This window comes from Rhipicephalus sanguineus, chromosome 11 (genome assembly GCF_013339695.2).
Source record: "Rhipicephalus sanguineus isolate Rsan-2018 chromosome 11, BIME_Rsan_1.4, whole genome shotgun sequence".
In the NCBI taxonomy this organism is placed as follows: Eukaryota; Metazoa; Arthropoda; class Arachnida; order Ixodida; family Ixodidae; genus Rhipicephalus; species Rhipicephalus sanguineus.
Window position 1 is genome coordinate 136607704 of NC_051186.1, and position 21825 is coordinate 136629528.

At 51.8% G+C, this 21825-nt stretch overlaps 1 protein-coding gene and 1 pseudogene across 1 annotated transcript; both read right to left on the reverse strand.

Annotated features, from left to right (window-relative positions):
* Positions 1-9645: 9645 nt before the first annotated feature.
* On the reverse strand, positions 9646-10386 carry LOC119375443 (uncharacterized). Its single transcript, XM_037645621.1, has one exon. It carries the CDS (start codon positions 10384-10386, stop codon positions 9646-9648), a length of 741 nt encoding a protein of 246 aa, XP_037501549.1.
* Positions 10387-19052: 8666 nt separating this feature from the next.
* LOC119375711 (U2 spliceosomal RNA) lies at positions 19053-19220 on the reverse strand (annotated as a pseudogene).
* Positions 19221-21825: the final 2605 nt, after the last annotated feature.

Here is a 21825-nt window from a genome sequence, read left to right on the forward strand (position 1 = left end):
TGTGAACGCTCTTGCGATGATAAGTTACAGGTGTACATTTATCATATTACATTTATTACAGCGATTAAAGAATGACATGTGGGGTATAACATATTAACGAACGCGAATCCACAAAATACCGACATGTCAACTATGTAAGCGACTGGTCCATTCACTTTTAGCGCGCCCGTTTCAGAACAATCAAGTGGCCCCATATACAAGCAGCGAAACAAGCTTAGTACTTGTCCTTGGAAACTAAACATCTCCAAATAGCCTGGCCCACATAAAAAATTAACACCATCTCCCCGAAGGGAACCCTGATGGGATGCGAAGCAGCAGCGTTGCGCACGGGTGGCGTCACGGGTTGAACGGCGCTAACGCGGGTGCTGTGGTGAGCGCTGGAAGATTTAGTTGGAAAAATATGCGCGATTATAACGTTAAACTAACCCGCATTATTTACTTCCGTATAGGTCGTTAGTTAATGAATGGTTGAATGGTGGAAATTTTTTGGGTCATGCTCACAGCACCTGCTCGTAACACGACGCAACAAATGATGCCTCAATGATCCATTTACGTCTGACTACCTAAAAATAATAATATTAAACGATTTTCAATACGGGCTATGTTGGTCATTGGTTCTTTGCTATTCGTCAAAAATTTTCGGTGTGCCATAAAATCGCCTCCTTGTTACGCGACCTCACAAGTCGGCGAAAACTCGCGGCGTAAAAATGAAGTGTGCACATTAAGTGGCGCATTACTGTGCAGAACAATATTTTTTGGAATAGCTAGACAGTGTGTCCTGAACGTAATTCAAGAAGGCTGCCCTTCAATCACATTGGCAGCCGCTACTTATAGCAGCGGGTGAGATGGATTCATATGTTTACAATAGACACTTTCATTTGTAGTATAACGATGTTGAACTGTTTTCGCGCGTATACAACTCTCTCGGTGCTCATCGTTGCTGAAAGAGAGGTAGAAAGAAAAATAAACATTAGGAACACACAGAATCATTTGCAGGTGCGCAACCTTCTTAGTCCAAAAAACCGTGGACGCTGATCATCTCCCCGGTGAGCGAGATGGTGAGGGAGTTTGTCCTGGGGGCAAACTTGAAAGCTGGCCTTCTCAATGTGCTCCAGTCCACTAGCTGCCTTGATTCAAGCCGCTGCGATCGCTACAGGCTACCATGTGATAAGCAAGGTGAAGCAGGATTATTTGTTGGCGGTTAGACAATCTATCTCTAGTTTGCGCAACGCAACCGATGGCCTGGCAACGCACATATTGCCATACTTGTGAATAAAAAACGCCTCAACTACTGTTCGCGCTGTCCTATCTTCATGCCGGGACAGCACCTATGTTTGACAAAGCAACGGATGACATTGGCAACCTTTACAATGCAAGCACAAATTCGACGCACTTTCATTGATGCCCTGTGATGCGTTAAACTATTATTCAAACACCTCTCGGTTTGGCCGATATAGCACATTCCGTAAAACAAGGGAATGAGATACACAGCACCCTTTCCACATTCAACCTCCCGGTGGTGAACTTCACATTCACTCCACTTTTTTCCTTTACATTCAACTTTCTTATCCACTCTATGCAAACGCGACCCAACTTATTCTTAGATGAGAAGACCACCTATACACCAAATCCGTTTCCGACCTTTTTCATACAGTTCGAGATGCCATGGGGATACGGAATGCAGGTACTGGGCATATCTTTATCACTAGCCACCCTCTTGCCAACACCCTTTCCTTCCTGCTTCAGCTTAATAACATTTCACTAAGAGTGGCCAACAGATAACCTTTCACTAAGGGAGGCGCACGAAGCAGTGGAGGCGTTTGTGCGTGTCTAACTTGTCCCAGTTTTTCGCGCAGTTCTTCGTAGTCGTTTACAATAAGGCCCATTGGAGAACTTCTTTGCCACCGCTCGCCAAAAGCATGGTTGGAGTGAAGCACCCAATGCTTGTCAATTCACAGCATCCCTAAACATATTTCGTTTGGAAAACCTTTCCGGTGGAGTTCTGTATGAAAAAAAAACAGTTTTTTGCATTGCTTAAAGAAGATGGTGTTCCAGAGCACGTATTCAGTGACATATCAGCGACTACTGAAGCGTGCATAAATTACATAACACAATTGGACAGCCACTTCTAACAGGAAGTAACCTACACCGTACATTTGACGAATGTACCAAATTCAGGTAATGCCAAAAGAGATACATATTTTCGGCTCCCCTGGCTGCAACACCAAATTCTTACACATATTTTGTAGCAGGTGTCTGTGTTGGTGCATTATATTTGTTAACAATAACACGGAAACTAAGTCTAGAAAAAGTTCTGCTGCTAGAAAAACACGCGGACTTACAAATTAAATAAGTGATATTACATTCCAAGTCACAAATATGGTAATAAGTGAATCTGTACTGGGGGGCTTCAGGTAATTTCAGCCATCTGGTCTTCTTTAATGTGCACTGATATCGCACTGTACACGGACTGCTACGATTTCACCTCCATAGAAATGCGGCCATTGCGGCCTTGGAATAAGATGCGCACGTTTCGTGTCAGCAGCAGAGCAGCATAGCCACTGTGCCACCGCGGTGGCTTTTTTTTCTTTTCTTTGTCCTAATTAGCAGCTTTATATACAGGGTGACCTAGCTATCACGCCGCACGATTTAAATAAAGAGGAACGGCGTTACGCGAAGCAAACGTACTGCATATTCTTCCTAGTACACTGGAGTAGCCACGGCTGTTTTTTTCGTTAATGACGTTTAAATAATTAGTCATAATTATATTTGTAACTCGACAAGTACTCACCTAATTGCGAAATTTTCAATGAGCCGTATGTAGGCATGTTCAAATGGCACCTAACTGCGCTACTTTCAACAACGTGCTAATTGTGCGCTCATGTTTTGCGGTTGATCAAGAAAGCCCGCGAAATATGAGAAGTGACACGTGACTAGACTGTTGCGTGCGTCGGAAACCAGCGCCCTCAAACAGGCTCCCTATGAGGTAGACAGTTTCAAGGAAAAAATTCAGAAAGAAAACAGATCGCATCGCCCTATCTCCCACTCCCCGGCCCAAGAAACGCACCTCTTGGTTTTACAGAGTCGGGCCGTAATCAGAATATCTGCCGCGTTATCAGTGAGAACAGTAGGCCGTGAGATATGGATGATTGCGGCGTATTATCGAACGGAATGAATCCCAGCGAAATTTCACGCATATCGTTTTAGCGCCCGACCTGTACCCTTCCCAAAATGCGGAGCGCTGTCTCTCGCAACGGACAACAGGCAAAGCGGTTGTTTGCAGTAAGCCTATTTGAGGGCACTGTTATCTTCGTTACTCCTGAAATTTATATAGATTTTCCTTTATAGGTGGCATAACCTGCAGAATGCAGACGGTGCTGCGATCGCTTCCAAACTTTCGCAACCACTGGCTCGGCTGCGTCGGGTGGGCTGCTCGCCAGTTCACGTTCGCTCGTTCGCTCTTCGCCGTGCGTAGACGCGACTGACGCATTTCCGGTAGGTTCTCGGCCGGTTGATTGTGTGTGTGGTCAAATGTGGTACGAACTGGCCGCCCAGACAAGCCAAGCGCGTATCCGGGAAATCGGTGGATTATTGAACGTGACGTTGTCGCCTGCTCGTATTCGAAGAATACAGAAGACGCGCGGTTGCGTTTGCTGCGCGCCGTGAAGGCTCAGGTAGTTCCTCGTCGCTCTTCGCATAGCTAAGACGCGCTGAGCGCGTTTCCTATGCACTTGGGCGAAGAGTTCGGACGCGTCCAGCGTCTTTCTCGTGGATGCGCGGGCGGCTGTATGTTGTGTGATTGCGCCATGCCCGCACTCCGAAGAGCTAAGGAGCGCAGAGCGCGTTCCCCATAGATTCGCGCGCGGTTGAACGTCATGTGGTCGCCAGTTGTTGTTTGTTCTTGAATCAGTTCGGACGTGGTAAGCGTGTTTTTCTCCCGCACATTTTCACGCTTTTGCACGTGATTTGCTCGCTCTTCGAAGACTGGAGATGCGCTATGTGCGTTTACCGTATTCTTCCAAACTCTTAATTGCGGTGTAGTCACCATGTAGCTGACTGTTGAAGCAGTTGAGACGCGCGAATCGTGGTTCTCGTAGATCAGCAGGCTCACATTTAGGTCGCAAAGCTTCATGAACTCTACTGACTGAGTATTGGTGTTCGCCTTAGTTTCGTGTTGGAAATACACAGACACGGCACTAGGATCCTTGCTCAGTGTTTTATCAGCATAAGGCTGCGTAAGCATCACATAGTCGCGCGGCGGAAGAGTGTTTGTCCCGAACGTCGTCCGTGAAACGCGATGGAGATTTCGCTTGAAAGCGTTGGTGCGTGTGAGCCTTGTTGCTTGGCGCTGATGGGGTGTGTGCCTGTTGTTTGATGCGCTAAATGCAAGGAAAGCGTTCGCAGGCACAGCGCTTGAGTGTTTTAGGGGCGAAGCTCCTTGTGCCGTGGGTCCGTTTGTTGGTAGTAGCGACCTCTAGTTCGTGAGAAGCGCGCGTTCTGGTATGCAGTAGAAGAAGACGACGTTGACGAGCGAGACTCTCGTGCGCGTTCGCCTGTGTGGCGTTCTTTCTTCTTCACTACGTCTTCTTTACTACGATGCCAGAAGGGTAGAAAGCCCTTCTGGCATCGGGACAGTACCGCGTGTTGGACGATCCACGCTTGGAGACGGGCGGCTATACTCCGCTTCACAGGCTGTTGGCAGCGCTGTGGAAGCTACGGGCGCTGTCAGCCAATCATGACAGAGCGCACTTCATAAGTGTGTTCCTTAATGTTTGTAGCAGATGGCGCCTGGTACCTTTTTGATCTGTTTTGGTTATTTACGGACGGGACGACCAGCGTTGCAATGAAACTGGCCAGACCTTCTCTATTTATTGTCACCCGGTTCGTATAAGTTCTTGGGTCGTTAGTTTTTTTTGATTGTTTACGCACCGTGTATAAGAATATTTACTTCAGTCACTGAATCACTTAACGAACGAATGATTGAATCAATCAATCTGAAGCTTTATTTTCACTTCTCACTGTGACTTGCTTGATTCCTTGTCATATTAGCAGACAGTTCTGTGTTTTGATTTTGGCTACTCTCACTACGATAGCACTCAATGATACTAACCTCTACGCACACATGTAATGACAGACGTGAGCTTGTTACATGAGGTCACAGGTCATGGTCCTCATCACAACTTAAATCTGAAGTACTCCTTGCTTCGCCCTCTAGGGTGATTACGACAGCTGCATTAGTGTCAACAACATCATCGATGAAGTGGTCCAGTTTTCTCATTACATCTTCCTGAGCGATAACATGCTCCGCATATCTCTTCCACTTCTCAGCGGTTACTTGCTTAATTCCTTGCCATAGTAGAGTGTGAACGTCTTGAAGCTTAAACATCTTGTTTGCCGCTGCTACGAAGCGCTTCATGTGACTCCAAACAAGCTCTATTGGGTTAAGCTGGCAGTAGTAGGGAGGTAGGCGCACAATGAGGTGACCAGCAGCCTCAGCGATGCAGTCCACACGGTATCGGTCTCCGCTTGCGTGTACGTTGCCGACAAGCTTTATGAGCTCCGCCTTCACCATGTCGCTGCTCCACGGAACACCTTTTTGGGAAAGCCAGGCCTGTATGTCCTCTTTATAGGCTACTCATACGCGGCACTTCTTCCTGCTTAACAGAATGATAAGGTGCGTTATCCATGACTATAACACTGCCAGGTTGTCGTAGTGGAAGCAGCTTCTGGGAGAACCACTTTTCGTAGTGGTCCCCGTTCATTTCCTTGTGGTACTCATCTGAGTTTTTTTAGCTTGGAAGACTTCCGCTGCGCCTTCAACGAAACCATGTTCGCTACCGCAGTGTGACAATCAATCTACCTCCTTTGCCACTGGGGTTTCGAAGACCAGTGGAGAAACCAGATCGACGGGCTTCGTACGTAGACTGGAGAATGCCGTCTATCCACACCCGACTACGCGTATGACCAGCGTTGACCTACGTTTCGTCGATGAAAAAAATTGCCCTACCTTGGCGTCGCAGCTCCGCTATTTGGCGCAGGTACGGGCGGCGACTCTGGACATTGTGCGTCGCTTCTTTGAGAAGGGCGTTCCGAGAGCGTTTCTTGTACCTGAAGCCAACTTTTTCATCATCGTATGCGTCGTCGTCATGGACATGGTCGGTAGCGTCTCGTCTTCTTTGAAACGCTGCACCACATTGGCGATAGTTGGAATTTCGTCCTAAAAAAGCCGTGCACCACTATTCGCAAGACGCTGATGTCAAAATCGTCCAGAGTTTTTTTCTCGATCACGGCCTTTCCCACAAGAACGCTTCTTCGGTGGTAGGACTTCGCCGGCGTCTTCCATCTCCCTTTTCCACCGATACAACGTTCGCTCGCTCACCTGGGTCAGTTTCGCGGTACTCTTGATAAGTGCATCCACACTTGCACTGTCCCCGCACTCGACGCGAAGCCCTTGACAACCATTTAAAGCTATCTGCTCCGCCAGCTTGAGAAAACCGCGCACATTCGAAGGATGGCTCGCTGGTCACACAGTTTGAGAGGCACCTTGCACAGGCACAGACACAACCAACTCGGGCGACACCATGATTTCGAAAGGCGGCGCATCACCACCTCACAACAAGCCGCCGCAGAGATGCGTCCATGCGGGCTTTCTCTTTTAATTCTACTAATGATAAAAACACTCGGCACGCTTTCAAAAAGTGAATCCTAACAATATTTTCAATTTGTGCGGGTGTAGCTAAAATATTTCAGGGACTATTTCCTGGGCCCCTAGAGCCCTGATTGGACGAGAGAGCTCTACCTTTGACTGCACTGCCAACAGCTTGTGATACAGAATATAGGCATCTGGCATACAGTTTAGCTGCCGACTCCCCAAGGCTATAGGTCGCCAGTTGCTTGGAACGTCCGCGTCGCCCTTCTTATAAATGAGGACTGTCCGGGAGGCACGTCAGGACTCGGGTGTTCGCCGGTGGTGAAGACACAACCCAGAAAGGGAGCGGGCCTCCAGGTCGACAGACATCCAATGATGATACGTGAGGCGGTCGGGTCCCGGTGCGCTGTTCTCTGATTTGCGTAATTGGAACACCTCGTCGACCGCGAACGCCGCGGCGTCCACGGCAGCCGGAGCGGGAACTCGGCGGAGCAGCAGTGAGGTGCCAGCAGTGCGGACGGACCACGTGGTGCCCCAGTAAATGAAAAGGGGTTTTAATACAAACCAAAGCGCAAATTTAGTAGAAAGCCAATCAGATAAAAGAAAGTAGTGGGCAACGGTAACGCTTGTGGTTCCCAAGGTGTTGGGACGACGAGCAGAGAAACCGGGCATTTTTTTTTTATGAAGATGAAATGAGGCGAGACGCAGGGCGAAACGTGCCCAATGAACGTGAAAAAAAAGGAATGAAACCACACACAGATGACACACGGCCAAGCGGCCCACGTAGCTCAGGCTAACCTAGGCGGATCCGGAACAGTGCGTGAGCGCCAAGAAGGAACCACAGCAGAAAGTCTGTGGTCTGCTTCTGCAGAGCGCAGAGTAGGCGTAGGGCAAGACGGGACCACTGGCAAGGAGGCGAACAGAGCAGGTCGCCTGTAGGCAGCAGATGGTAGTGTCCAGGACACCTGTACACGAACAGTCCTAGTGGCACAGCAGTCGGCTGTCGCAGTCGGCTGTCGCAGCAGTCGCTGTCGCAGTTATCGGCTGGCGCAGCGTTCGTCGTGCTCGCCAATCCCACTCGTGTCCTGGGCGTCGGACGCTTCAAGATCACCCGCGCAACGTCCGCGTACACCGTGGAAGTTGTTGCATTCCGGGAAGCTGTACTGCACGCGCTCTCTGCCGTTATTATACGTTGCCCGTAGTATTTTACACGGACTGCCTTTCACTCCTCCAGGCCCTGGCGTCACAACGTAATGCCGAGCCACACGTGCTCGATATACGCGCTCTACTTCGCCGCTTATCGCGATCCGTGCTTTTCCACGTGTTTCACGTGCCTGGCCATGCGGGAGTGTTTGGCAACGAGGTGGCGGATTTTCTGGCGCAGCGTGCTGCAATTCACGGCCATGACCGCTCGTTGCCGCTCCCCTTCAGGGCAGTACGTCATCAGCTTAGGCGCGAAATACTCGTCCAATGGACGACACGATGGCGCGACACCAGCACGCGCACGGAACTATTCCGATGGATTCAGGACGTCAGCGACTTGCCATCTTATTTTCCGCCACCCTCAGCGCTGGTCACGCTTCTTACGGGCCACGGGGGGTTCCCCCATTATTTTTACCGCTTCAACATCATGCGGGAACCCAGATGTCCTTGCGGTTCATACTGCTTGGACATGTCGCACGTTCTACACGCGTGTCCTATCACGGCGCCTTACACAGACCGCATTGAGCCTCAGGACGCGTACCGGGCCGCAATATACGCAGTCATCCTGCGCTGCCCACGAAACCGGGCGCTGTTAATCGGCGCGGAGCGGGCTCTCAGCGAAGCGATCCCGCATGTCCCTTAGGTCTGCGCCTGTTGATCTTACCACCACATTTACATACCTTGTAGTCTTGTGAGGTGGGGCTAGCACAGGGGCCATTCCGGTGGGGCCCTTAGGTCTCGTCGAGCCTACCCTCGCAACGCTCCATATCCGCGTTTTAAGTGAGCAGACCGGTGTGGCCATTCCTGCTGTTCTGCCCACACGACGGCTCCGATGACTCTCCCTGAGAATGCCTCTGCAGATTCGTCTGCTTCTGCTTCACGGCCTCCTGCGGATATCGCACCGCTTTCCAGACGCCGTCACGCCTTCTGACGCCGAGATCCGGACTAACCCTCTTCCGTGTACCTGCTCTACCGGACCGCTGTGCCACTAGGACTGCTCCTCTATAGGTTCCTGGACACTACCTTCTGCTGCCTACAGGCGACCTGTTCTGTTGGTCTCCTTGCCAGTGGTCCCATCTTGCCCTACGTCGACTCTGCGCTCTGCAGAAGCAGACCACAGACTTTCTGCTGTGGTTCTCTCTCGGCGCTCACGCACTGTTCCGGATCCGCCTTGGTTAGCCTGGGCTACGTGGGCCGCTTGGCCATGTGTCATCTGTGTGTGGTTTCATTCTTTTTTTTCTTTCTTTTTTTCCACGTTCATTGGGCACGTTTCGCCCTGCGTCTTGCCTTATTTCATCTTCATTAAAAAAAAATGCCCTGTTTCTGTGCTCGTCGTCCCAACACCTTGGGACCCAAAAGCGTTACCGTTGCGCACCATTTTTCTTTTATCTAATAGGCTTTTCCACTAAATTTGCGCTTTCGGTTATATTAAAACCCCTTTTCATTTATATTTATTGACTTTATACCTGGTATGCTCCGGCAGGAACAGGGTTTTCCCATGCCTTTATTTTTGGTTTTATTCTTATCGCAATAATGGGAATGAATTTTATTGGTGCGGCCGAAGACCCGATACGAAGCCTTGTGGGGTGGCCATGACCCACAAGGCACCGCTTCCGACCTCAAGGTAGACCAAATTTATGAATGTTTCGGACAAGTCAACACGGAGACATAGAGGTCATCCCGAAGGGGCCGGAGTGTGACTGGAGGGTGTGGGCCGAAGTCCCCGCTGTGGCTAAGTCGCACGGCACACGGCACAACACACTATGCCAAAGAATGAGCCGGCACAGCACAGGTTATGTCCGGCCAGCGCGCACATGCTCATGATAAATCGCCCGCGTGGCCGCTATCACTTCACTAACACATAGGCGCCCGAACAGGCGTAAATACCGGCGCGCACACAGTCGCCGAAGCACGGTGTCGTTGGCAGGATACCATGTGCCGAGGGCTCCCACGACGATCGCGGCCACGATGACGCTCTGGTAGCGACGCCGAAGGTAGGCGGCCACAGGCTCGTATTTTGCCACCTTTTCGTTGCGCGTGTTGGTGAGGGAGTCGGGCGTGTTCTCGAACGGGCAGGCCAAGTCGAGAACGATGGCTTCCTCTCCGCTCACAAAGACGAGGTCGGGTCGCAAGTTGGTTTCGCCGGCGGAGCGGTTGGCGAAGGTCACGGTGAAGCGGGGCGATGCAGCAGTGCGGAGGCGCTCCACCACGCCGTTGTGTCGCGCCGTATACGTGGTGCTATGAGCCATGCAGTGGCACACCACGTGTGGCGGCATCTCGCGAGAGTAGCCACAAACGCGGAACCGCTGGTCGCGCTCCGCCTGTCCCCTCATCCGGGCGCCGTTCAGGGGGTGGAGGTTGTGTCGGGTCCGGTGGATAAATCGCCAGTCGGAGAAATGGGTGTAGGCCCCCGTTCGCATTAAGTGGCAACTCGCCCGGTCTACCGCCACGCAGGCCAGGACATTCCCTTGGTTCGTCTGGTCATGTAGGGCTAGGTCTCGATCGGCAGCCAGGACCTCACGAAGGGACCGCATCACTCTGCAGCGGTGGATTGAGGTGATCGTGGTATCAACGCAGTTAGGTGATGCGCACGTCCTCCGGGACTAGGGACCAGGAGACCTGGAGGCGAACAGACGCTTTAGGCGCCTCGGTCCAGACCGAGCATAGTTGGCTGGCAGGGGACCGGAACGCGTCCTCGATGCTTCCCGAGAGGTAGGCCTCGAACTCGGAGCGGGTCGCCTACCATCCGAGTGTCGCAGTGGCCACCGAATAGACATCGAGGAGGGCCATGTCCCGGAGGCCCCGGTCGGACCCAGTGAGCAGCTTGTACGCGGAATCCACGCGACAGACGTCACTAAGCTCTGCCGCCACAGGGATGCCAGCAGCTCCGCCGCCAGCGCTGCCGTAGATATAGTGGTTTGACGCTTTGCCCGGCAAGTAAGCATCCTCTTTACGAGCGGACTAATGGCGTCGTCGAGGCGGCGCCAGTCCGTCTTGGAGAGAACCCCGCAGCGTATCGGAGTTGAGCGCCGGGTAGACGAAGGTCCTGACTGCGTCAAGACGCTGCCACGGCGCCAGCACTGATGCGAAGATTTTGCGGGCCTGGGCAATGGCGGAGCCCACCGGACGACCCAGGAACCGCTGTGCCTGGAGGTCGAGTAGAGCCGATATGGTGGTCCCCGAGAACGACGTCGGCAGCATCCCGACAGGAGTCGCGCCGCTAAGATGCAGGGGCGCACACTTCGCGGGGTTGAGCGACAGGCCGAGACTCGTGGCCATGGCCTCGATCCTGTCGATGCAGCTTTGAAGAAGGTCAGGTGACGTCGCCAAGGAGGTCAAATCGTCCGCGTAGGCCAAAATGTTGTGGCCGACGTCCGGACGATGGAGTTAATGGACGTCGCGGACGATGGGGTCAATAACCATGTTGAGGAGTAGGCCGCTAAGGGGGCATCCCTGGCGAAGCCCAGCCGAGATGGAAACTGGCTGCGAGATGCCCCCAGCTGCTACCAGGCACGTGCGGTTGTCGGCATAGAGGTCGATGATGCGGTCCGTGAAGGCGTCACCGGCCCCACAGCCGCACAGAGCCGCACAGAGGTCGGGGCCACCGGCCCTGGCGCCGTCTAGACTGTGCTGAACGACGTAATTTAGCTCAAATACACCATCGTACGGGAGAAATCTCTTCTGACAGTGGGATAGCACTTTGTGTTGTAAGACCCATGCCTGGAGGCGGGCGGCAAGGCACTTGGCATAGAGTTTCGACGCGGTGCTCCCCAAGGCAATGGGTGGCCACTTGCTAGGAATGGTGGGATCTCCCTTGTGAATCAGGGCTGTCCGGGATGTGCGCTAGGCATCGGGTGTGCGTCGATGGTGGACTCACGCGTTGAACAACGCCGTCAGAAAGCGCGCCTCTGGATCGGCCGCCTTACAGTGGTGGTAAGTCAGGCGGTCCGTGCCCGGGGCGGTGTTCTCCGACTTCCGGAGGCGAAGCAGCAACTCGTCGGGAGTAAATGACGACACGTCATCTGGAGCTGGTGGAGGGGGTCGCCGGAAGAGGAGCGACGTATCTGCAGTTCTAGCAGACCAAGGTGTTCCCCAGTGATCCTCGAGGTTCTGGAGAGGGATGTGCAAGGCCTTGATGGGCCCTCCAGGATCAACCGCACGGCACGGCGGCGGTTGCGTCTGTAGAGACGCTGAATATCCGCTGCGTTGGCCGGGTTTAAGGGGCGGCACGGACGGTCCGTCGTCTGGGGGGGGGGCGACCGGACAGCCTCGGAGGTCGGAGTGACAGCCTGAGCCCATGCGGCCTCACACCGGTCCCAGGAGTCCTGAGACGGAGGCTCGCGCAGCATCTGGTGCAGGAATCTTGCCTGGTCCCCGAGGAGGTCTGAGTGTTCCGGAGGCATGTCGATAACCGGGTCCTCAACAGCGGGAGGCTCTAGGGCGTCATCGATCTCGTCTGGATCAGGCTCGCCGAGCGTTGCGGTTTCAGGGGTGGTTGTCGACAACTGGGAGGGTGAAACCTTTGTCGGCGATGTCCCGGTGTTGTTGGGAGATGGCACCGCGACGCGGGTAGAAGACCCGACTTGCAATACAGATGCTTGGCCAGTAGGGCCTGGGACGACGAGGGACTGGGAAATAGATGGTGATTTCCTGGCGGGCCAAGGTCGGGTTGTGCGATCGGACCGTGACCGGGGGACTGGAGCCGCTGCTGGAGTCCGTGTCAGTAGACTCGTCCCGTCGTGGTCGGCGAGGTGATGGGGACGTCGGTGTAGAGGAGCCGGACGTAAAGAGGGCACCGATGTCCTCTGGCGGGACGGTTCAGGAGTCCTAGGCACGGCAGCAGCAGGAGTGCGCCGGGTAGGTATCCCGAGGCCAGCCGCGGTCCGGGCAGCAGGTCGGGGCAAAGGAGGTCCAGGTGGCAGCAGGTCCAGGCAGGCCCGGGTGGCGGCGGTGGCGGTCACAAGGACCGAGGTCCGTGGTAGTCGCCCGCGGGCATCGGCGACCGGGCCGGGAGAGGCAGGCAAAGAAAGGTAGTAGACGCTTACCAAGTCCTATCCCGGTGGTCTCCTTGCCCTGAGGTGGGCCCGATCCGCTCTGCCAGTAGTGGTTCCAAGCCCGGTCCGCTCCTTCCTCCTATTGGGTCGGATCTTCTGGTTCGAGCGCCTGGTCCCTACTGGCTCCTCCGATGTCCTCTGGAAGGCCGTAGACCAGATTCAGGACCTTGCGGGGCTGGCCAAAACCCGCAAGGGACCGCCTCCAACCTCTGGAAGAAGAAACTTTATTTTTGATGATAAAGATGAGTCTACACAGGGACAGAAAGACCAGCCCATTGTAGTCAAAGTGTGACTAGAGGGGGTGGGCCAAAGGGCCCGCTGTGACTAATTCGCGCGACACAGTGCACGACGCCCGAGAGGGGGCGGTCACGGCTCAGGCTACGTCGGGCGAGTACGCACATGTTCCTGGTAAACCGCCCGAGTGGCCGAAGTCACCTCACTCACGCACAGGCGCTTGAAGAGGCGCAAGTACGGGCAGGCACTCAGTCGGCGAAGCACGGCGTCGTTGGCGGGGTTGCAGGTGCCCAGAGCTCCCACGACGACGGCAGCAACAGTGACGCGTTGGTATCGCCGTCGAAGGTACGCGGCCACCGGCTCGCACTTGGCCGCCTTCTCATTGCGCGTGTTGGTGAGGGCGTCGGGCGTATTCTCGAAGGGACATGCACACATCGAGTACGATGGCTTCCGCCCCGCTGACCAGGGTGAGGTCGGGCCTCAGGTTTGTGCCACCCACGGACCTGTTCTCGATGCGGCGGTGCGGAGGCGCGCCACCACAGTGTTGTGCCGCGCCGTATACATGGCGCTGTGGGCCATGTATACGTAGGGTGCCTTGATGCCCGCGCGCTCCGCTGAGGGTGAGGACAGGCGCGTCGTCTGCTACGACGGCCGCCATTGCGAATCCCGCCGCAGCTCGGCAGCATGCGAAACGCGCTACACAAAGCGCTTGCGGTGCGCCGATACGTCCGGAAATAAGTGCACGCTAGTGAGCTTTCACTTTTTCTTTTCTTTTTTGAAGCTTGGGCAGCTTTTATTGCTGTTGTTGCCTAAATGTTTATTAAGGAAGCATGTAATTCATGTAAGCGGACGGCCTGTGCATGTGTTATGCGCTAGAGGTAGACGTCGACTCTGTGATGTTGAAAATGAATCCTTTACGCCGGAAACGACAAACTCTAAAGCCTTATTTAATTTTCTCGCAAGCTCTGCATTCCAAATACACAAATAATCGTTTAAAGTATTTGTATACATGTCACCAGCAGCAGCAGTATATGTATCTGAACACACACAATTTAGTGTTGCGAAGCTGCCTAAGCCCGATTAAGGTGGCTCATTTTGCTAAGTTTGCAAACAATTTACTCGTTTGTTATAAATGCCATCATACATTTTGTAGACAGAATAGAGGCCCGAGGGGAAGTATGGTGCGAATATCGTGCTAAAATGAAACGAAGGCTTCTTTATCATTATTATTGCTGATATTTCTTGCTCACAATCTGTAGCCGCTACTGTATCGGCACTCGAGTGGCACGAGTCCTTATCAAAACAATGAATACGTTGTTGAGTAGCATGCCGTAAAACTTTGCATGCGCGCAGTATCAGGGCGTTTTTCCTTCTTTTTGTACCTGGAGTTTCTTTTTCTGTAGCTGCAGGTTTTCTCGCATGCCCAATTGCATGCACATAATATTGAGTGTTTCCAATACTGTTTTACACTTTGTGCGGCAGATGCACGGCGTCGTTTATTTGTCTCTTTTATTAATAATAATATCTGGGGTATTGCTTGCCAGAACCATGATATGATTATGAGGCATGCCGTAGTGGAGGGCTCCATGATTTTTGACCATCTGGTGTTCTTTAACCTGCACTGACATCGCACAGTACACGGGGCTCTAGCATCTCGCCTCCACCTAAATGCGACCGGGATCGAACCCGTGAATTTCGGGTCAGCAGCCGAGCTCCGTCTATACCACCGTGGCGGACGTATTTTTTAAGGCGAAAGCCTTAAATGCCTCATCAAACGCGAAATTTGACCGTCGGCGTCCCGCGTCTACGGCGTCAGCGTACCACGACGTTGGGGACAAGAGATGCAAAAAATCATCGTCGCGTGATGACGTCACCATATGACGTCATCACTGCTTCACAAATTTTGGCGTGACGTCATATCATGCCGTTATCACAAGACATCGTGGCTTGGTCAAAAGTGGGCAGATCACGGAAGCAGTGCAAAACCAGGTGAGGTGCCTCCGATCTTGGAGGCAATGCAAAACCGCGCTTTGTGCGCAAAAAACTGAGAAGAAGAAAATGGCTTCCACTTTCGAGCCGTCTTAAGCGAACGCATAAGGGAGCCTGTGAGATTTTATTTCATTAACTGGTTTTCCATGACGTACTCATTGTACAACTTGACTTTGTTTCTTGTATTTTTTTACTGACATAGCGTGTCTACTGTACACAATGCTTCCCCGTCTTGTTGTTTTCATGCGTCTTCTTTGTATAGACGCTTCGCGAGAACTGTTTGTATGCGCATTACTGTATGAGCCTTCAGGGCTTACATAATAAATAAATAAATTATGCTTGCTCAAAGAAATAAAATACTGAATGTATGTGTGTGTGCGTGTGTGCGCGTGCGTGCGTTAATATCCAGAGTAGAGGCCATTTATCTGTGCGCATTAATGCTGCGCTGACAGAAACAATTACACCAATAAAACGCAAATTACACAATAAAACACAACTGCCACTAGACGATTCACAGTGATCGTAAATGATTAAAAAAATAGGAACTGCGTAATTATTTAAGACAGGACGAAAATCTAACCTTGAAACACAGAAACAGGGAAGGGTAAAAAACATTTAACTGCATACATACATACATGGGCATCAGACCAGCACAGAGGCGTACTTGAAACACGGAAAGAAATATAAAAAACAAGGACCCGCTGTGGTTTTACCTATGGTACTTGACGGGTGATCCGAAGGTTGCGGGATCGAATCCCGGCCGCAGCGGCCCCATTTCGATGGAGGTGAAGTGACAGAGGCCCGCGTACTTAGATTTAGGTGCACGTTAAAGAACAACAGATGGTCAAAATTTCGGGAGCCTTTTACTATATACGGCGCCTCTCATAATCATATCGGGGTTCTTGGGACGTAAATTCTCACAAATAATTCTTATTAGGAAAAAAGAAGGATCTGATCTGCACACAAACACGCACAATATATTCCATGATACATTTCAAATCACAAAAATAGCGAAAGCAAAAATCAAAGGCAGATACAGGACCAACCAAGTGCAGTAAAGAATGTTTGGGAAGAAAAATGCAGGATTCATGCACACGTGAACCAAAGCATTTTAACGATGTAGCTGATATCAGTGTGTCCATATATTACGCAAGGTTAACACCGGCAGGTTATCCTTGCATGTGCATTCGAAATACCGGCCGGAAACTTACGCTGCAAGTGCATAATGTGTTCTTCGGATGCCGCTTGTCACGTTTGATTTTTACTGTCCAAAGAAACCTCGTATCTTCTAAAACGATACATCTCCCAGCGTTTATGGAATGATTGCTGCACTGCGGCACGCAACACCCGGCCATGGTGACGGTAGCGAGCGCATAAAACTGGAGGGAAACGAGCACCGACCTAAAAAGAGCACGCGCGCCACGCACAAGTGACCGGGCGGGGGATTCAAAATGGCGACCACGCTGCCGCCAAGGCCGAGGAGGCGGCACCTGCCCTTTCAAAAGCTGACACCACTATAAGCGGGGGCGCGCGCATCGAGGCACTCTATGTATACGGTGCATCGGTCCTCCTGGAGGGGGAGGGTGCCGGACGACTGGCCCGGTCCCGGGATCAGTGGTGCCACGCGCGGCGGCAGCGGCACCGACAGGATCTGATCTTCAGGAGTTCCTTCTCGGGGGCCCACGTCGACTTGACGAGACCCCAGGAAATGGCTTAGAGACCGGGACTATACCACGGCTAGCTCGGCACACTTTGATCTTGCCCAAAAGGCCGAGAAGCGATAACGAAATAATGGTCCTTATAGGCAGTGGAACATTTCAGACCACATTAACAGGTACGGCATACCACCAGGTAAATAACAGCAAAGCAATTCACCCGTCCCACCGCTGCAAACTGGGCGTGTGCATTGAGCACGGTTTGGTGTGCTCCACTGCATTGCATTTACTCCAATCGCCGCAAAAATTCCTTGCCTGCATACAAGAATTCCAAAATCATCCAGTTGCTTTTGCAAAGCCTCGAAGAAAACGAATGTGGACGTACTCTCGCTCGAGCGCTGACGTCACGCACGACGCCAGCCGCAGCGTGATTCCACACACAACACAGAACACGAGCCAGCACTTCTTTTTCACGAACATCATGTTTACTGGTAATGGTCCGTGGCCATCCAAGCACCAAAATTTGAGGTAAACTACAACAGCACCTCCCCCCCCCCTTTTTCCTCCGAAAAAAAATTCATTACGTCACACAATGAAAATGGCTTCTGCCGGGCTAAGCTGGCTGCCCAACGCCCCATGTCACCAGCGTGTTTTGTGCTGCGGGTGAACAGGGGTGACGTGGTGCACGGTAATGGAACGTGGTGTGCCGTGCTTACGGGATTCGTTTAAATTTCAGAGGTGTGCACGGCACTTAGCCAAACACCACAGCAAAATCGTTCACGAGTGGGGTCGTGAAGCTCCTTTTACGGCATTTCACGGTGCGAAGTGAACGTGTACACACTGCCTAACTCGTAAGCGACGCCTCCGAGCTTGAATTGTCCGCGATATCGAAGTTTTGCTGATTCCGAGGGGCAGGAGTGCTATCGTCGCTTGCACGAGCCGCCGGCACGGCGCTCGCGCATCCGAGCGAGGCATGACGCCGCACAAGCAGCGGGGAAAAGGTCGCGGAAATCAGTGGATAAGCGATCGCCTGGGCTTCTTGTGGAATGCAGGTGAGTTAATTGTGAATAGAGTTGTTACGGGCGGGCTTCGAGAGCCGGTTGACGAAATGAACGGCACCGTGTGGCAGCCTGCACCTGCCTGACTTGACAGATACTTTTACCGAACAAGCTGCGCACTGCTGATGGAGTCACTGCTCGTGCCGCTTGTGCTTCATCTTCTTGACGCTGTTTGTGCCGGGCATTGCTGAGGACACAAGAAAAGCACACGAACACGCCCACCCGGCGCTGCACTTGAAACGAATGCTCGCTCGTTGGGGCACCACTGCTTCGGTTGCGAGGTGCGACTTTTGTTGTTTCTTAATTTTGGAGGGAGTAGTGTTATAAGTAAGACGCGGTCTCTTTCTGACCACGTCTGTGTTCGTGTGCTTTTCTTGTGTCCGCCGACTTGGGCCACAGATTCCACAAGCGGCACCCACCTCCCTTGTCGATACCTGATCAATTTGTGCTCTCGGTCATTGCGCTGGTGATGGCAGCACATGTTCTAGGGCTTCATATATTCGTTCATCCGTCGTTCATCCAGCGCAAGGCGACGAAAAGGATATACTTGCGTGTGCAGCTGTATGCGTGTTGCTTGAAATGTTAGCATTGAAGACACGGACGCAAGAAGATGCAAAATAAAAATCGAAGCGTTCATTTGTCGCACTGTGCACAATATCTTCAAAGCTTTTCAAAAGCCGTGAGTGCCAACATTATTGTCCTCTCGTCTCAACCCCATCCCTGTTTCAAAAAACACCAACAGGACCGTCAAAAAAAAGCTTTCATACCGACAACGAGCTGGAGCAAGCACCACGAGTCCACGAAGAGCGAAACTGTAGCGAGAGAGGGAAACGAGACGGCGGCCAACGTGGCCGTGTCCTTGTCTCGCCACTTTATTTGGAAGGCGATTGCCGAAGCGGAGCGGCGGCGGCTGCAGCGTCGAAACCGCGAGGAGCGTGAGCACGATGTCTACTGCTGGCGCCTCGAGCTATGAGCATGAGCTGCGCGAAAGGCGCGGCGCGTAGGTGGTAAAACGATGATGATGATCGTGAGAGATGATGATGCCACTACAAAACATTCAGTGCGCGCGCGAGCGAGCGCACTCAAAAACCGCGTCAGCCGGGGCGGGTGAACACCAGCGTGCGGAAACATTTCCAGACAAAGCACACATGTCACGATTAGTACAATCACGCTTTCACCTCGTTTTAGACTAATTTTCTCACCGCGAGGGGGTGAGTGGGCCGATCCCGGAGATAGTGCAATACCGGGCCAACCCGTGGCGGAGGTGAAGCAAGCTTCAAGCACTCCGCTGCATTCGAAAAATAAGTTTAATATCTTGGGTCCAAATAGGACCCGTATTAGATATTAAGCTGATAAGAACATGTGGGTTTTATGGGACGTTGCTGACGGTACATCAAGGGCAAGACTCAGTTCCGCACGGCAACCAGAGAAGGTGGTAGGAGGATGGCCCCACGGGATACAGTCATGGGCGGCGGGAAGAGGCGGTACTGACACCCACGGAGTGGCATTGGGAAACACAGGCACGCACTGGGGCCACCACGAAACACGGCGATTTGTATGCCACCCTCACAGTTACTGCGGCGCCATTTCATTCGCTGCTTTGCTAGCCTTGTACCGCTAGTCCAAGCTTCGCAAATTTTTCTTACGACCTTTGTGGCGCTCGTCAAGATGTCTGCCCATCTTTGTCTACAAGATGCAGTGTTGTTAAGTACATATATATGAATACTTTTTTTAAAAATAAAATATTGTTGAGAGCCAGTACACGTCCTGTGTATTTCTTGAACTTTCTGCTCATGTTTATTGAGTGTCCTCCCTCAGTCCTTCAATCTAGCTCAACTTGATATTTTCCTTCACAGGCCCCATTATTCAGGAGCGCAACATGATGTCTGTCATTAGTATGAAACAGAGGTAGCAAAAATGTTGTCTTGTTATTGTTTCAGGCAGAACCGGTGTTATGCTACCACATTGGCATCACAGTGTCATTAATATGAAACATTCCTACCATCGCTTTAGTTTTCAAAAAAATGAATTTGTTGATAGGCATTATTAACTGGTGAATATTGTAAACATGTGACAAGGTGCAGAAAGGTTGCAAATACAGCATCAAAATAAAAACAAACGTTCGTATGTCATGATCATAGTTTTCTTGAAAAGAAATCGTAAAATACAATACCTATTGTATTAATCTGAAAGCACAAAACGAAATATGTTGCACTAGTATCGCAATGAATGAAATGCAGTTCTGCATTTCTACCATGTGAAAACGTACAAATCATATGCAAATTCCTACTTGGAATTGGTCTCGTCACCAACATACAAAAATACTCGCATTTTAGAGGATACATGTCAACAATAATGTCTGATAGAGAATCAATATCACAGCTTTGTTAGCCAAACAAAGATGGCTGTCATAGGCCTGAAAGATCTCTTATGACAATAGCATCACAGTCTTGTAAATAATATGCATAAAACACTTCCTGTCACACCATTATGCATAATAACAAAAATTGCGGTGCTGAGATCGTTGTCTTCAGAGTATGCAAAACTACCTGCTGCTATCACATGATTATCTATAAGAGGTTTGCATGATAAGATCACAGACAAGAAATAAATAATGCAAGTGTTATTAGCAAATTAGCTGGGCAAACAAGAATTTTACCTGCAGTAATGTGATAAGCTGTGCCAATTGTCACAGCTGTAATAATGGCTTTCGTCAATCTGTACTTGCTTCACCATTATTTATTTATTTACACTTCACCTACTTCGCTGTAAGGCATTGCGTAGGGGAGGTACACATGGGTAATAACGCAACGCAGTTAACAATCGATATAATAGTTACAAGAAATACGACACACAAGATACTTCCAAGAGAAAAACACTTGAACGAAAGTGAATTACACAAATTATAAAGAGTGACACAGTCGTACATTTTAAACACCCAAACGCTCCGCTGGGTGTTTGCCGCGAGCCACGAGTCGCTCCGCGACTCGTGGCCCGAGACCTCACGCGACTCGGGCCACGAGAATCGTGAGGTCTCGGCAGAACTGGGGTCAGAATCACTACCCGCCGTCAGGTCCATTTCCGCGATAGTGTCGTTCGCTTCTTCCGAGCTTTCTGGTAACTCGTCTCGAAGTGCGGGCGAAGATGCTGCGTCGCTGGGACCCTCCTTCTCCGTGACCCCTCGTTGTCCTAGTAATCGGGCCCCTTCTTCAGCGACGGGGGCTGGGTTCTGGGTTTCAATACTTGTAGGCTCGATGACGACGCCGGGGCGTTGGGCGGGGCGGTTCTGGTTCTGCTTGCCTGGTCGCTGTTGGAGGGCGGGAAACCGCGTGCTGCCGCGACGTACGTACGAGCGCTTGCGAAAGCACTCCTTCGTTGCGTGCCTGCCTCCGCACCGCTTGCACTCAGCATCGCAACCGACCGTGTCATGGGCAAATATGCCGCAACGCTTGCAGTACTCGGCCGAGCAGGCGGTGGCCATGTGCCCGACGTCCCCGCACCTTGCGCATACTCGGCGCATGCCGCGTTACTCGCACATGACCCTGTGTTCAGCGATGGTCGTGAAGTTAGGGACCGGTTTGCACATTTCGAGCTTCACGACACGCATCCCGTTCAGCTTATTCTGGCGGGAGGCCACGGTTGCGAAGGTGACGTTCTTCACCTTGCCATACTGGCTGAGGGCGTTGGTGAGGATCTCGTCAGGGATATATGCTGGGAAGCGATAAACGTTTACGAACGTAATGGGGAGCCCCACCGCTTCCATCGCCACCCTCTCACTGTTTACGCGGAATCCCTCCGCCACCATCAGTCTGGTTGCCTGACTCGCGTCGCGCGCGCAGACTAAGAACTTCGACCCTCCCATGTGTTGGGGCACCAGCACACTATCCTCGCCCACGGTCAACTCATTCGCGTCAATCAATGCACCTATCGAGACATCACCGTCAGGCGCACTGAACAAAAAACAGTTTTCCCTCACCGGGAGT

Coding starts and splice junctions, on each gene's coding strand:
- LOC119375443 (XM_037645621.1), bottom strand. CDS start 10,386: ATGCGGTCCCTTCGTGAGGTCCTGGCTGCCGATCGAGACCTAGCCCTA.